The 17,535-nt window shown below is 38.7% G+C and overlaps 2 protein-coding genes across 3 annotated transcripts in view; both read right to left on the reverse strand.

The window, feature by feature from the left end:
* furinb (furin (paired basic amino acid cleaving enzyme) b) overlaps window positions 1-17,535 on the reverse strand; it is a 92,880-nt gene that overhangs the window by 40,044 nt on the left and 35,301 nt on the right. Inside the window, exon 3 of the mRNA XM_020641933.3 lies at window positions 1,874-1,972. Within this exon, the coding sequence (XP_020497589.1) occupies window positions 1,874-1,972 (99 nt within the window). The remainder of the gene's footprint in view (window positions 1-1,873; window positions 1,973-17,535) is intronic.
* Window positions 11,569-17,347, reverse strand: LOC136179666 (uncharacterized). Of its 2 annotated transcripts, XM_065956625.1 has the most exons (8): window positions 15,806-17,347; window positions 15,641-15,712; window positions 14,558-14,614; window positions 14,340-14,405; window positions 14,157-14,228; window positions 13,987-14,058; window positions 13,354-13,422; window positions 11,569-12,075 (listed from the first exon to the last, which is right to left on the reverse strand). In XM_065956625.1, the coding sequence occupies exons 1-8, from the start codon at window positions 17,016-17,018 to the stop codon at window positions 11,867-11,869; spliced, it is 1,830 nt and encodes a 609-aa protein (XP_065812697.1). In that variant the 5' UTR covers window positions 17,019-17,347; the 3' UTR covers window positions 11,569-11,866. The 2 variants fall into 2 exon arrangements, with proteins under 2 accessions (XP_065812697.1, XP_065812698.1); XM_065956626.1 differs by lacking the exon at window positions 13,987-14,058.

Here is a 17,535-nt window from a genome sequence, read left to right on the forward strand (position 1 = left end):
CAGCAACTGGGAAAATCTGTTTTGAGTGTTATGGGCATCTCTATTTACAGTTACAACGGCAGATTTCACGGCTGAGTTAATCCAAATCATAAAGAAACATCTTCCCTTTTTACCTCCTGTGCTGCTTTATCTTAAAATGCAAAGTTGACACGGGTGGCGAGCATTTTGCATTTTGGCAGTCAGAGCATTAAAAAGGTTAAAAGAAAAAAAAAAGATGCTACAGCTACTTTATAAATCTCATATGTGAATAAAAACAACTAAGTTAATGCAAACAGCCTTTTAAATGTCACGGCATTCATACTTTATAAATCTATAGCTATCTTTATATTTGTCTCAGTTCTGATCAAATATTCAGTTAATTTAAGACAAAACAGATAAAAAGAATTATATTGAATGCCCTAAAATCAACATTTTAAAACTTCTGGCCAGACGTTTTTTGATGAAGATGAGACACCTTCTGATTTTGGTTTGGATCAAATCATCAGTGATGGCTTATGCTGACAATCTTGATTAGAAAGCGACCTCATCTTCACTGAAAATGAGGAACTCTGTGTACCATGCTATCATGTTCTGGCTCTGGTTTCCACACACAGCACATGATGGTCCTTCATACACAGCAGAAGAATGGAGCACTGGTGCATCTTACTTTTTTATGAAGATGTTCTATTTGCATATATTTCCTGTTGCCATCTTTCACAAGACCTCTGCAATAATGATTTATACATTTTCCATCTAATAGTCATGTTTATGTACAATGAAATATTTTTTTTTCCAAGATGTTTCCTCAAGGATTATTTATCCAGTAATGCGAGGCGGCTAGAGTTGATGTGCTTTGATCTGAGTGTGGCTGGATGGAAGACGTTCAATTTTAATAAATGAATAAATTCAAGAGCAATGTGTGTTTTTGTGTGTGTGAATTTAATCAGAGTATAGGCTGTTAAACAAAATTAACCAACATATTCAATCTGAGCCAGTGCTATGAGCGTCATTTTGTGAAGAACGCCAAGAACCTTTTAAATAGAGAAACAGGTTTCTGTTATTCATGCAGGCTGATTTACAACGGGACTGACTAAGTGCTTTCTGCCCTCCTCCACTCTCTCTGGCTTCCACTGTCTTTTTCAAAGTCACCTGTGTGTCTTTGTGGGGGGAAAAAAAACAACCTTGCTTTCTGCATAAGCTACCTTATGCCCAGCTATGAGAAGTGCTTTTCTCTTTGCTTCGAGAGAAAAAAAAAATCAATACAGGATTGTTTGTTTTTTAACCTATAACAGAGAGACGGTGGATACTGGCAAGAACAGTGCAAACATTGTATGGATATATATGAGGCAAAGTGTGACTGCTTATCTCTATGTCCCTTGTTATCTCCATGATGACTCAAATTACATCTGGTGAACTCAGAAACAATTAGCAGACTTAACAGTATGCCAGGTAGAAAGTGGTGGTATAGTGCTGTGTGCAAACTGAGTAGCAGATGCCCAAACAGAGATGACATCCAGTCACTGCAAATGTTCTTTCATTTGTTTTTGAGATGTTACACTAAGGAGTGCCCCCGCCAGTTAACAAATAGTTCAAATAATGATTTTTCAAAAGTGGAGAGTCTAAACAAAAAGACACTCCCAGCTGCTGTGTTGTTCCCTTGCGTTTTATTTTGCATGGTTAAGGCTATGTGGCTGCACCACTGAGGGTCAGGGGATGGATAGGGGATCGGTCGGGACTGCAAAGACTATGGAGTTTGACAAGCTGTCATTGACGCTGGCCCCCTTATCTCTTTTGATAAAAACTCTCTCTTAGTGTAATCCAATCTGTCTTTTGGCCTTTTGTTGCCAACAGGGAGTGCTGCAATGAGCTGTGTGAGAACTGACACCCTTCTTACCTGTGGTTCTCTTTGCAGTCTGATGTGCGTCCCCCTGTGGCCAGACAAAGCCCTCTTCTCCACTGCATGATGCCTGAAGTGATAATAATTTCCAAAAACCTGCACAAACACAAAGAGAAAGGCATTGAGTTCAGCGGCAGCAGCAAAGGGACTGCATAAAAACACACTGAGTAAAAGAGGGCATTCATGTGCTGACATATGCATCGATTATGTTCAATCAAGAAAAATGTAAAAACACATTACACACATTTATTGAAACATCGCAGCTTGTCGTAGTCTGTCCATATCCAAGGTAAAAGGGTGTCTTCAAATGCAATAGCCAGTAGTCACACAAGAATCTCTTCTCTTTCCCACAGAAAAAGCAGCCATTATCTTATCAGAACTTATAACACATCGCATGAATCTCAGCCTCAGAAGTGCTGTAAAAACCGCATGAGAGTTGTAGTCATTTAATGCTAACAAAATGGGTCTTTTATCATCGTTTATATGAAGTGTTACATTTTCGCTAGCCGCTACGGTGCCGATATCCATTTAAGGGTTTCAACAGACCAAAGATTCATGTTCCGAACATTCACAGAGAATGATGAAAAGAATCTGCCGATCCCGCAGAGCCTCAAAACCGAGAGGAACAGAAGCTAACCTGGAGGTGGGTAAAGGCACTCCAGCTCTCTGCAGATTGGAGAAAATGTCAGACGCACACACACACACACACACACAAACACACACACACACAGAGGTGCACCAACAAAGAGATATCCATCAAACAGCAGCAGATGGACAGTATCTTTCAAAAATGATTAGATGCATCCATTAGAGGTAGAGTCACTTCAGAGATAGTCTGAAACGTTCCGTGCACTGCTGTCATTGTTCCCTCACACGTTGTGGACATAAAAGAGCTTTTAAAGACAAGCAGTTTGCTGACAGCTGCCACCAAACTGGCCTTGAACCTCGGGGAGAGCTTTCTTTTAGTCAGCCCTGCTCTTATGTGACGCACGGAGCAGCCAGTGCCTCCCCTTGTCACGGTCAAGGACGGCTGAACTGAGAACAAGATTGAGCTTAAATAATACAGACATCTAGAGATAAGTGTGAGGCAGAATCTGAAAATAAGGGAACAAAAGGTGGCTCAGCCGCTCTTTACATGGGTCTATTCACAGGAGAGGGGCCTCCATTCGAAAAAGGAAGTATTGCAATCTGTACAGTAGAGCCACTGGGGACTGGCTCACCTTCACGAGCCCAGTGGAGCGGAGGAAGAGAGGGGGGAGAGGAGGAGGGGAGGGAGACGCGGGGTTTGACAGGCCGACCAGGCGGGATGGATGTGTGTGAGGACGCAGAAGAGCAGACGCAGCAGGATGGAAGGCTCTCCTGGGGGCCGCAGGCTGATTCTGCCGGCTGGCTGTCTGTTAGCCGTCCAGACTGGAGGCTGGAGCTCAGAGGCCTTTTTCTGGCAGCAGAGATATAAAGCTGCCAACCTGGTGCCGTCCAATTTCACTTCATTTGTCAAATATTTGCAATTAGGACTTGATGGTCAAATCATTTTCTGCGATAATTTCCACATAAAAGGAGTGACCATCAGTCTTAAATTACTCCGTGCTCTAGAAAAATTATCTCTTTTTCCTTCCCAAGTTCGTGTTGCACATGATTATGTGTAGAACTGAAGAATTAGGCGGCTTTTGTGTGGAGACAGCTTTGCAAAAATGATCATCATATAATGATTAGAAATGAGGCCAGTGCAAGAAAAATTACTCCATAAAATTGGATTTCATAGCCATCAGAACATGCAAAGGACGCAATCTTATATATAGAAGCTGAAATGTTACAGTTAAGACTGGTTAGAACGGTACATATGTGTCACTGTTACAGAATATTCTGCTAGTTCTGTTCAGTTGATGCTGACTTTGTGACAACTTCAGTAAATTAGACAATCAGCGACTGACCTAACAGAGACCCTGTCTCGAAAATAACGTCAAAGCCACGCAAGAGGAAATGGCCTGTGAATGATGCAAGATTGAGTTGCAATGAAGGATGTGACCCGAGAAATTAATGAGACCCAATTTCATATTGATTGCGGTGGGGCAGAAAGCTAATTCATGCAGCTCCAGTGTGGCTTTTCTATGGTACAAACCTATTTCCTAGAGTGCTGATGTCCTCATTTAGACCGAGCGTCTGCGGGTCTTGGGAAATTGAGATGGAGATAGAAATGTTGCCGTAGCTGCCCCTAAGTGTGGCTGAGTCATGCCTCCCTTAAGTCTCAACCAGAATGAATCATATGGTGTGTGTGTGTATGTGTGCCAGCGATGATAATTGAGAGCACTGGGGGTCATTAGTCACCCTGCCACTGTGCTCCGAGGCTGCATAAGAGGCATATTGCCCTTTACACTCCTCACTGGGCAGTGCCGGAGGCTGCTTTTTCATGTTCATCCAACTTTGACTGTCTAGAACTTCATGCAGATTTTGTTCAAATCTTTAAAAGATAGACAAGATAGTTTTACATCCAGATTACTAAAGAAGACGATTCCACTTGCGCTGGTCTTAGTAAGAACTTTCTAAACGCACATGCTTTCATTAGGCTTTGATCAATGTTTTCTCCAGGGCTAGCATCAGAGCTTCTCAAAGTAGATAAAACAAGAAAATAAAAGAAGCAAGGTTGATATCAGCAAGAATGATCTGACTTACAAAATATGTTCAATTAAACATTACATCAAGGATGCTAGCCATAGTTAATAAAGCATTTTCAAGTCATTATCTAAGAATCTAACTGGATCACAGAGAAGAAGTTTTGTATTCACAAAGAGGCTAAATGAAAGGTTCATTTGCAAATGACATTGAAGTCAGTCTATTCAGGCTGGAGAGACACACATCTTCGATGTTTTCAGCTTCTCTTTAAGGAATCATAATAAGGAGCATTTGGTGTTCTTGGAGAGCAGCAGCTGCACAAGGCTGTGAAAGGACAAAGACAGAAGTCCTTGTAAACTTTGGGGAAAGTTGCACTTGAATGGGATTTTCCGATAGATTATGTAGCGTAGCACAATTCCCTTTCATCTCTGTCGTGAAAGACTTTAACTTGAAGCTGCTGCTGTTAAAAGAGGATGTACGCAGCAAAGAAGCCCTAACAACTAAAGGTATACAGATTATTTAGACCCCTTTTTTCATTTGTTTGTTTTTTTCTTATCATTCTACATATATTGAAAAATGTTAAAAATGTAGAAAGTGTGCTACTTTTGTACATTAGAAGAGCTATAGCACTGGAACAGACCGTACGTTGGTATTCAACTTTGGCTCATCAGCAGAATAATATAACTACAGTTTGATATTGGATTGAAAAGCTGCCCTCTAAAATGCAGCCTTGTGATAAGACTGCACAAGAGCCCTCATGCCTCAGTGTACCCTCTTACATTTGTTTGATTAATACTAATTAGCATCGTACTTGGAAAATATTTCTCCATGTCTGTTTTGAGATGTAACCCTCGGTGCAGTTGAAAAGAAAGAACTAAATTCTGTGACAGTTTTTGAAAAACAACATTAGTCATGATCTGAGATTTGCCTTCATGAGGTTCATCTGATGTGAATGTCAAGTTTTTCCAAGTTTTAAGGCTGAAGAAGTTTGAATATATACGACTGTGAACTCTTGGAACAGAGTGTTGAGTTTGAGTGCAACTGACATTAAGATGACTTATCAAAAGCTTTCTGTCAGTCCGAGGGATTTATGTGAAGCATCAACCAGTTGCTCTCAAGTTATTTCAACATTTCTTCTGCCCACGCACCACACCACTGTTCCTCTTTAGAGTATTAACTTCTCTAATAACACTTTCTGTAACCTGTTAGCTCTGCCTACCACTAAAGTTTAAACATTGTGTTTACCACAACAAGTTTCATATCAGAGGTCAAACTGGGCATTTTTTTCTATACTCCACCAGGGAATTCAAGCTAGCTGCTGACGTTATCAGTCAAGAGATGTTGTCAGACTTCAAGGTGACTGAATGTAATGTCACGGTCTTCCTCCTACATCCCATATTCTGCTGCGTCCTGTCCTGGTCTCCTCGCTGGTGGCTGCCGTGGCCTCTTGCCACCTCCTGCCACACTTGTTAAGTCAATATTGGCCATGGGGGATTGGTTTCAGATCAGCGGTGCCGAAAAGAGAAATGCAGCAAGCTTTCTTTGGGCTGTAGCCTCATGTTTTTACACATGGCAATGTGTGTGCATACAAGTGTTTGAACATATCCCAAATGTTAGCGACTCATTTGAATATAAGGAAAAGTTTCTACCCACTCTAATCTAACTAGAATTTTGCGCAGCACTTGTTGAGAAAATAAGCTTGATATTTGAGTCATGCCAGACTTGCTGTGCTAGTCTCAAGTGCAACGACTGAGACTAAAATGCGCTTGAAATGAAGGTCTCATTTACCTCATTGTCCATCTGAAATTTTGCAGGGACACTTTCAATCATTACAATACTCAGCAGAGTGTTTTGGTAGAGGTGGTAGAGAATGATAGTATGGGTGCAGATGCCAGTTGGGTAATACAGTCATACAGTGTGTGTTGATGTGTACGTGTGTGAGTGTGTGTTTGCATGAATTCAGCCTGGGAGATGAAGATAAATATTCAGTATTGAGCATTGGGAGCTATAAGGTCCACTATGATGATATTGACTGTGACAGAGGTCCACATTAAGTGTATTCCTGAAGTGCAAACAGACAAATCCACCTTATTGGACTTGGCATCAATCTGACCTATTGTCAAGGAAAAACACACAGCATCAATGGGGGGTTAGAGAAGCAGCAATAACAGTAATTCATTCGAGACAAAGAGACCTTAATTCACAGCCTGTGATGGCTGATTCCTCTAACCTTGATAGAAGAGGCTACAGTGTGCACATAAATGTGCGAAACACATATAGAAATGCACACAATGCTTTCAGCTCGTCTGTACAGTGGGAAGGGCCCTCAGCAGCAGTGAGATACAAATGTCAGCACTACAGCAGCACTCATTGATTGCCACAAAGCCCACCAATCTTTTCTCCTCTTTATGTTGTCTCTGCTTTGATTCAATTCCGTCACTCAACGGAAACAAACTGCAGTGCAAAACCCTACAGAAAATGTTTCTTCTTACAGTTTATACACACTGCTAATCTGTTTGGCTTTGGTATGGCGCGATATTTGTTGTTAGGCTTATAAAACAGTCATGTTATTACCGTCCGCTGAGCCGCTGGGCTGCCATCCTTTAGTCTAATTGCATCTGAAACTCCAGGTTCAGCTTAGCGGTACCAGCTCATTATTTTACTCTGAAATAGAGGCTAATTGAGTCTTTTCAAATGAAGGGTAATTATTTGTTTGCATCTTAGCTCCGATTCTGCTTGTTCCCCGCCTTGGTGGAATTCACCCGCTCAGGGGACTTGTTTTTCTTGGAGGAAGAAATAAAAGACTGTTTTGACTAATTATGTGGCTGAATAGCAAGGACCTTACAAAAGTCCCAGGAAAAAAGTGGTGTTGAAGTTATAAGACAGAGGCGGCACAAAAGGTGTGAAAACCGATTTGGTTCATTCAGTACATTTACTCAACAGTTATAAAGAAGGGTGATTCAAGCAGTTGTGGAATTATCACTAAGACCTTGAAGGTAAGGAGATTCTAAATCATCATGTGTCCAGCCTGACCTAGTCCTATTCTTGGTAGGACACAGAGGATATGGAAGACGGGAGGGAAATGAAAGTAAGGCAGGAGAAAGAAATATATCACAGGGGAATTGATGAGATGAGACAGGCGAGAACTAAGTAGGATATAGCTACAAAAGGCATGCATCATGAAAGGCATTAAGAGAGCAGAAATATAGATCCCCCCCACGGATGCCTGACCTTTGGCTAAGACCATCAAATTTAAGTTTCAGATTTCTGTCACTGCAAATGACTACTGCCATGTCTATCAATGATGCTGTCCCCCTTTTGTGATTATATGCCCGATTAAAAGATGGGGAAAATGCATGCCTTAATGCAAAGGATTCAGAGTTCAATCAGACAAGAAAATGAAATGGTCCGAAATATGGATCTCACGCATTAACTGTAGAAATGAAACAATGCAGAAAAAGTAGCATTACTGATGTTGATTATCTCTGTGGTGAGATTTCTCAGAGAACAGATAAGAGAGAGAGCAGGAAGAGAGGGGCTTATCTCACACACACACACACACACACACACACACACACACACACACACACACACACACACACACACACACACACACACACACACACACATTCTCGTATTTGTTACCTTCTTAAGACCTCCTATATTTGCTATCCTTTTGAGGGCCCTACTTTCTAGATATCATAGAAACATATGAAATACATCCATGAACTTGAAAAAACAACTATTTTAATTATTTCACTTCAGAGTTAATAATTTAATTGAGGGGGAGGAATTACTGATTTTTAAAGTCCAATAGATTTTTACATCATTTGTTAGGTCCATTTTCAAATTCCCATATATTCACTAGTCATTTTAGGGCCACCAGTAGCCTTCAGAAGATTCTCATTAGCATTTCTTTATTAGATTTCATGAGTTGAATTAACTATATAGTGAACCTGAAAAACACCAAATTTATCACTCCTGTGGTACAACTACAAAAAAACTCAGTGTACCCGTCAAAATAAGTGAGGGGTCAGTTTGTTTACTATAAATGGTCAAAACATCTGTTTTATCCCATACTCCAGATTTTTTTTGTGACGAATGAAATGAGAATAAAAAAAGAATAACATATAAAAAAGGTTTTCTTTAGTAGTATTTGCTTTGTGTTCACCCTTACCTTTGTGTCCTGCCTCCCTGTCTGTCACTGTGTCTGTCACTGTGTCTGTGCTTTGAGCCTGCTCCCTTTCTCGCTGTCATGGCCACATCATGGTTCCATAAGAAAATCACCTTCTCCAGTCTGTCTACCCCAGCCCAACAACTCACATAAAATACTGTCATCTGCTGTGGTATACTCGCATGGTTATGCCAAATAAAGCTGTAATCTTATGAGATCTTGCAGTTTTGTGCTTTATTCTAGTCCTTACATTCACACCTGGCTATTGTCTCTGCACCTCTCCAGTCCGCCCAACTAACACCCATCGTTCACCAATCCTTGGACTATGTAAGCCATTATCCTCTCCCCTTCAAAAATGCATCTCCTCGATACGATTACCTGTAGTAACAACACCACAACAGTATGGAAATCCAGACAATAATGCCCAACTGTCAAGTGGAAATATTTAACTTTAATGCAAAGCCCACAGCACAAGCACAAGTTCAGCTAAAAAAAAATGTATTCAGAGTAACAATTGTAGGCAGAATTTAAAATTATTTGTTCACAGAAACATTTGCTGTAAAAGCTTCTTAAGAGCTTAACAGATTCAACAGAATTTTACAAAGTTATTGGTACAAGTGCTGCCATCTTTGACAGCATATATTCCTCTATACAATGATATTATTGATACTATTCTGGCAAGCACTGGCTAATGCTATTCTTTACAAAAAGTTCATGGCATCTTTAGTATTATATTTACTATTGTAAGAATTCACAGAAAATTCCTGTGCGGGGTTTACAACAGTAGTATGGAAAAAATTTGCAAGAGTACATGCTGTGAATGCTCAAAGTATTTACACAAATATCAATCAAAAATTGTAGATAAAATAGTGTAAATGCTTACAGCATCTACCATGAAAAAATTAAATATTGTGTAAATGCTTACAGCATCTACCATGAAAATATTGAATATCATGTGAATGCTTACAGCATCTACCATGAAAACATTGAATATTGTGTAAATGCTTACAGCATCTACCATGAAAATATTGAATATCATGTGAATGCTTACAGCATCTACCATGAAAACATTGAATATTGTGTAAATGCTTACAGCATCTACCATGAAAATATTAGATATTGTGTAAATGCTTACAGCATCTACCATGAAAAAATTGAATATCTTTGAATGCTTACAGCATCTACCATGAAAACATTAAATATTGTTTGAATGCTTACAGCATCTACCATGAAAATATTAAATATTGTGTAAATGCTTACAGCATCTACCATGAAAATATTGAATATCTTTGAATGCTTACAGCATCTACCATGAAAACATTGAATATTGTGTAAAGGCTTACAGCATCTACCATGAAAATATTAAATATCATGTGAATGCTTACAGCATCTACCATGAAAATATTAGATATTGTGTAAATGCTTACAGCATCTACCATGAAAACATTGAATATCTTTGAATGCTTACAGCATCTACCATGAAAATATTAAATATTGTTTCAATGCTTACAGCATCTACCATGAAAATATTGAATATTGTGTAAATGCTTACAGCATCTACCATGAAAATATTGAATATCTTTGAATGCTTACAGCATCTACCATGAAAACATTGAATATTGTGTAAAGGCTTACAGCATCTACCATGAAAATATTAAATATCATGTGAATGCTTACAGCATCTACCATGAAAACATTGAATATTGTGTTAATGCTTACAGCATCTACCATGAAAATATTAGATATTGTGTAAATGCTTACAGCATCTACCATGAAAAAATTGAATATCTTTGAATGCTTACAGCATCTACCATGAAAACATTAAATATTGTTTAAATGCTTACAGCATCTACCATGAAAATATTAGATATTGTGTAAATGCTTACAGCATCTACCATGAAAAAATTGAATATCTTTGAATGCTTACAGCATCTACCATGAAAACATTAAATATTGTTTGAATGCTTACAGCATCTACCATGAAAATATTAAATATTGTGTAAATGCTTACAGCATCTACCATGAAAATATTGAATATCTTTGAATGCTTACAGCATCTACCATGAAAACATTGAATATTGTGTAAAGGCTTACAGCATCTACCATGAAAAAATTAGATATTGTGTAAATGCTTACAGCATCTACCATGAAAATATTAGATATTGTGTAAATGCTTACAGCATCTACCATGAAAATATTAGATATTGTGTAAAGGCTTACAGCATCTACCATGAAAATATTAAATATCATGTGAATGCTTACAGCATCTACCATGAAAATATTAGATATTGTGTAAATGCTTACAGCATCTACCATGAAAACATTGAATATCTTTGAATGCTTACAGCATCTACCATGAAAATATTAAATATTGTTTCAATGCTTACAGCATCTACCATGAAAATATTAAATATTGTTTCAATGCTTACAGCATCTACCATGAAAATATTGAATATTGTGTGAATGCTTACAGCATCTACCATGAAAACATTAAATATTGTTTCAATGCTTACAGCATCTACCATGAAAACATTAAATATTGTGTGAATGCTTACAGCATCTACCATGAAAACAATAAATATTGTGTAAATGCTTACAGCATCTACCATGAAAACATTAAATATTGTTTGAATGCTTACAGCATCTACCATGAAAATATTAAATATTGTGTAAATGCTTACAGCATCTACCATGAAAATATTGAATATTGTGTAAATGCTTACAGCATCTACCATGAAAATATTAAATATGGTTTGAATGCTTACAGCATCTACCATGAAAATATTGAATATTGTGTAAATGCTTACAGCATCTACCATGAAAATATTAAATATTGTGTAAATGCTTACAGCATCTACCATGAAAACATTAAATATGGTTTGAATGCTTACAGCATCTACCATGAAAATATTGAATATCGTTTGAATGCTTACAGCATCTACCATGAAAATATTGAATATCGTGTTAATGCTTACAGCATCTACCATGAATAAATAGCAAAGAGTAACATGCCACAATAGTATCATTTTTTTCAAATTGCTGCCTACAGCATTTAGAGCAAAATCAATAAAAGCATTGCTTAGAAAAATGAGCTGGAGAAGCATACAATAAAAAATACAATTAAATAAAATGTGCTAAAGAACATTAACTGTGAATGCCTACATTATTGACATTAATAACATAATGAACCTAAAAGAAGTCATAAACTAAAGCCTTCCTTCTGAAACTATTCTATTGTGAACATAGAACTTCACTGCCCTCCAGTCTCTCTGGGCCAGCGCTTCGTCTGCGGCTGAAATACACATCTCGCAGTCCTTTTTACCTGGTGTTTTACCCATTCTGATGAATCTCATCAAAGACTTTTCAACTGCCTGTACCTCCTCTTCTGACCACATCCGTTTTGGCTTTCTTTCTCCTAGGAAACAAGATTGTAAAGAATATTTTTAAGAAAACAAGAAAGAAATACCAAACACTCAATTAAATTTTTCTGAAACAACAGGAAATGGAAAGACAGTCTAAATTTCCCCGATTCACTATTGCTACCATTCAACATCCCAGAGGCATTGACTATAGGTAATATCAGTGACACTTGTTTAGCTGCTTCATGTCTTCACTAATTATGATAATTACCGTAAAATCCGGTGTATAAGACGCACTTTTAATGTAGTCTTATACACCGGTGTGACCAATATACCAGTATAAAATACTGAAACACACGCCGTCATTACCGCGGATGCCGCTGCCCCTATCACTGCAACCTGAAATTATTAAAACCCCATCCATTGTTTATTGAAAGCTGCACGCTGTGCTGGGAAAGACAGCGACACAGACCAGGCTGGCTGTGTGCCTTTCTCCACATTTTTTCTCCCTCACGAGGTCATAATCTACATTTACAGAAAACAGTGGTATATTATTCTGTAAATAAACCTTGTTGACTGTTCTTTTGATTGAAAGAGTCCAATATTAAAGTGAAAGAGTGACCAGCGGAGTCGGGCAGCTCGACTCACAAGCTAGGAGTCTGTACCTCTGCCAACTTTCCCTGCAGGCTGAGAGCTCAACTACCGAACTGTAGCTAGTAGGAACGCAAACTCCCGAAAGTGAAAACAAACGGAACTAAAAGAACGACACAGCTGCACAGAAACTGCACGTTTTAGACATCACTGAACACAATATAAATCCTCACGCAGGAAAACAGTTTAAAGTTTTTTTCTCTTTAAGAGACCTTCAAAACAGGGTGCGTCTTATATACCGGTGCGATTTATATTCCGGATTTTACGGTACTTTAATCCCCCTGGTAAATAAATGACCAACTCACAAGTACATTGGGCAAGATCAGTTTGTGTGGAATAAATGAACACTGTGGGATTAACAATAACTTCATAATTTATTTGTTATTGTGTACATTTATTCATAATAAGACTAATATATGCCAAAGCATTCAAATTGATAGAAAATTTCAGATATTAAATTTATTCTTCTGCACTGCTGCATAATTAATAGCAAAACCAATTTATATATAGCCATAGCCATTTGTACATAAATTAACTTTTGTTATGGGCTGGGTTTTTTAATAAGGATCTTTTAGAGTAGAACCTTTGGTCTCTAATCACACGGTGCTGAAACAGTGTTTAAAAACTGGAGTTTTTGACAAGATTATATTTTGGGTAAAATCAAAAGACAGTTTATTTCTTACTTTGTGGGCTTTGCTTGTTGTCCAGCTGCTGTGGGGTGCCCTTCTTGTCCTGAGTCACTGAAGCTCCTCCTAAAAATATTCAATAGGCAATGAACATAAACGGGCATCAAATCATGAATTACAGATGGTGGCACAATGTAGCGTAGCAGAAAATATGATCTGGAGTTTAAATTTGAAATTTAAAAGGATGCTCTGTGCATTTCCTTGTCCGACTTCCTGTCCAGGTCAACCTTTTTGGTTCAGCCTTGTGCTCGCAGCTAGGTCTATACAAAAACACTTGGCACGTATTTAGATTATCTGATAACAGCAGGTGAGATAACAGAGCGCTGAGAAGGTGTTCTAACTATGTGAGTTGTTGCATGTAATGTGGTAAAATATATAAATGAATGCTCATTTAGATCTATTAATAATGTGAATGGGCTTAGACAGGCTACATAAACTTAATTGAAAGACTCAAATATATTTTTCGGCTCCGGACGGATTTTTTCTTCTTCTTCACATCGCATGTTCTTGCAATGTGACTATTGCGCATGCGCTCATCACGATGACGATGCTGAAAGGCTATATCATTACCCCAAATAACATACTGTTGTGTAGTCTGCAATAATAATGTCAGAGTCTCTGTGTTATTACCTCTAGAGGCTGTTTTTCGTCCAAACTGCCACTTTGAGGTACTCTGTCTGTCTTTTGTCACCGATAACTCTTCTAGAAAACATTTATAAGCAAAGAAATCAGGCATATGGCCAGACAGCAATGTGCTACAGGTGGGGTCTAAAAACTCCAACTGCATATGCTGCGCTTACCTTCTGAGCTTTTCTCTTCCTCCTGATGATGATTGGAGGTGTCCTTTTTCCCTCTGGCTACTGACGCTCTTCCTAAAAACACAGATCAGATATCTTGATTTGATGAACATTAGTACATACTAATCACATTGGTGCATACAGTAAAAAGGGAAAAATAGGACTAAAGGGTCTTCACTTTTTTACCTCTCAAGGCCCTGTTTTGTTGAAGGTGCTTTGGGGTGCTCCCTCTGTTTTCAGTCACCGACAACTCTTCGGGAAAACATGCAAACAACCAAGATCCACATTCAGATTATGATAATTCTTCTCAACTACACTGTCATGATATATCCAGACTCTAATCAGCCTATGGACCTACTGAGAGTCACTTAAAACAAGCTATTATCTCCCAAGTTCATGCTTACCTTCTGAGCTTTGCTCGTCTTCAAGCTGCTGTTTTGAGGTGCCCTCCTCTTCTCCAACTGAAAAAACAACAAAAAAGGAAATGTACATTTTCATGGGGAAAAAGGCTTCCTATATGTCATCAATGTGTATAGATATTCAGAAATGCTGTGCATAAATGTGGGATGTTAACTGTTCTGCCCTTGATGTGTTTTATGTTAAAGGACAAAGTTTCCTCGTCGTTTGAATAAATGGTTATTGTTCCTTTATTTTGAAATCTGTTAAGACACAGGAAGCAGGAAAAGGGAAGTAGAAAGTGTGTAAACAGAGAAGGAGCAAGGTGGTGTCTGTAAGGGCTTCCATGTTGAATCCAAAGTCCTCCTTGGTGTGAATCCTTCAGAAAGTAATGGCTGAAAGTCTAACTTGTTGTTTACATGTTTGATCGTCTATATTGATACATTTTATGTACATTTATTGTAAGTTTATAGAAATTTAATGTAAATTTACACTCTACTACTGTCTCAGAGTCAACTACTAGATGCAGCTTGTATTTTCTTTTCTAGTTTCACTCCGATTCATTGTCATCTTGTCTACTTTGAAGAAGTCATTAAAGGAGCAAGCATGCTCACGTCCTGGCTCTTGAAAAGGAGTTTGGCTGACTGTTCATTTACGTTAACACTTGTGAAGTACAACACATAGAAAGAACAGTACATTAACATTAATAACTATTAAAGGCAGAATATGCCTTTAATCAAAAAAAATATATTTTTTTTGATCCAGCTGATGCCTTGAGCACCAGCATGAAACCAAAACAACTCACGCTGCATTTTTGTGTTAGCATGCTAATGCTAGCGATCTTTATTATGCTGGTATCTTCACACTGCATGTAAATTTACCTGAAATGAGCGTGATCTAGAAACACAGTTAAGCAGTGAGTACAGTATGTTATTCTTCTTTTCTCTAGTCCCTCAATTAAACAACTTTTATACACGAGGGGAGGAGCCGGCCGGCCCGTTCATGTAAACACGCTGTAGATATGGCTCACTGTATTCATGTGTAATTTGTTATGTCATTATTTCACACATGTGAACCATACACAAACATACCTGTTGGATTATCTTTTTGCTCTTCATCTTCAGATGACAACCCAGAGCTTTCTTCAAGAGCTTCTGTTCCATCTTCAAGACAAAAAAAAAGATTAAATCCTTTGATAGTGAAATTGAAAATTAGACATGAAAAATTCAGCTTCTGCAAATCAAATTAACTCTTACCTTGGGGGCTGATAGAGATCTGGTCAAGACTTTTCCCTTTAAAGTCTGCCAGTCTGCCTTGTTCACAGGCCATCAGTACCTTGCTAATCTTTGCCAGATGTAAAGTCCCTTCTGGGAGCCGATAGAACTTTCTATGTACTCTGATATCATGTCCCAGAAAGTCTGCAAGTAGGTCTTGTTCAGTGTCATTAAGGTTTAACACTCTGGACAGAGTGGCCACTTGTTTTCTCAATTTTGTTGAGGAGAAAGCTTCAGGCTTTTGGGCCCCACAACTTCTTGCCAACTCACGGATGCAGTCAGACCCCCTTAGTCTTGTCTCAAATCCTGGCCTGGCGAATAAGTATGGGTTGTCAACCACACCACACAAGTCTCTGGAAGTCACAAGTAGCTCCAGCGATTTGACCATAGCTGGAGTAAGGATGATGGGCACCTTTCTGCCTCGCTTCCCTCTTATTTCCACTCGTTCAAAGTGGTGGCACAGCATTTTTTCCAACTCTGAAAGTGCTTCTGCAACATCCTCATTAAGTGGAGAGCTGTCCCTGGCAACATATGTTTCCAAATACATATTAGAGACTTCTCCCTCTCTTCTTCTGTTAAAAAGAATAATCTGTGCTAATGTTACTTTAGCAAGATTACTCCAATTCTTTGGTGTTTTCTTTTTAGACAGCTGCTCATAGTCCTCTTTCTGTTTGTTAGTCATATAAATGTGCATCTTTTTCACATCATCTGCTAACGGGATCAGCTTCGGTTTGTTCCATTTGTTTTCTTCCAGTGTACGGTACGCAGCAGAAGAGATCAGCTCGTTCCAGCTAAGAGTGTACATGCGTCTGAACTCCTGGACGTGCATCTTCTTTTCATTACTCTGGGAAACGAGAGCCTCAGCCTCGATTATGTCGGCCACTCTTTGTATGCTCTGACCCAGCTTTGTGGCTAAAGTTGGTTTCTCAAACTTGTTAATCTTTTCATCATATCCTGTTACTTCTTTGACGGCACGAATGAAATGATGGAAGTTTTTAGGGTTGATATAATCTGCTATTTTCCTCAGCGGGGTCACCTTCCTTCCTACAACTAGCAGTCTCCCAAGGCCTCTCAATGTCTGACGGATGTTGTCATGTTGAGAAGCAGATTCGCGCTGTCTGTTGTACATTTTTTCTCCAACTTTCATGATATAAATGTCCTCTTTTATTGCCTGCACAATCTCACCTTGCGTCATTCTATTAACAAGAGCCCATACCTTCTTGTTGACTTCTTTCGGAACTGGCTGAGCACCAGCACAGAGGCTCTGGATTCTTGTTTTTCCCGGCAACGTTTTGCGAATCTTTTTAGCTAGTACGCACCGTTTTGCATGCTTCCAAAGTGCCTTTCGCTTAAATAGTCCAAAGCAAGCAAAACAGTGTTGATATTCTGTTGGGCTGGCCTGTTGGTCAATTTGTTGTCTGCAAGGTACCAGTGTCCCTTCTCCATTTTTTAGTACCTCAATGTTGTGAGCCCTATTTCCTTGCTTACGAAGGAGATTTAGAAGATCCCTCCGTTTTTTAGACCTTTTTGGATACATGACTGCAGCAGCAACCTCTACCTCCTTTTGGTGAGAGTGTTCCAGATGACGTGAAATTTTTGTTTGAGATTTCTGGCAGAAAAGACAATAGTTTCTCTTCTGGTGATATTTTTTTAACCCGTCTACTGTAGCAACATGTCCAACAACAAGAGAATTGTCATTTGTTGAAGACTGA

The sequence above is a fragment of the Labrus bergylta genome, chromosome 7 (assembly GCF_963930695.1).
Source record: "Labrus bergylta chromosome 7, fLabBer1.1, whole genome shotgun sequence".
Classification (NCBI taxonomy): domain Eukaryota; kingdom Metazoa; phylum Chordata; class Actinopteri; order Labriformes; family Labridae; genus Labrus; species Labrus bergylta.

What these genes read in the sequence shown, in the direction of transcription:
- LOC136179666 (XM_065956625.1), bottom strand. Translation starts at nt 17,018, where the DNA reads ATGACGCAAGGTGAGATTGTGCAGGCAATAAAAGAGGACATTTATATC. An exon ending in GATCTCTATCAGCCCCCAAG is followed by an intron (nt 15,713 to 15,805) that starts GTAAGAGTTAAT and finishes TTTGTCTTGAAG; the next exon opens with ATGGAACAGAAGCTCTTGAA. An exon ending in ACAAAACAGGGCCTTGAGAG is followed by an intron (nt 14,229 to 14,339) that starts GTAAAAAAGTGA and finishes CTGTGTTTTTAG; the next exon opens with GAAGAGCGTCAGTAGCCAGA.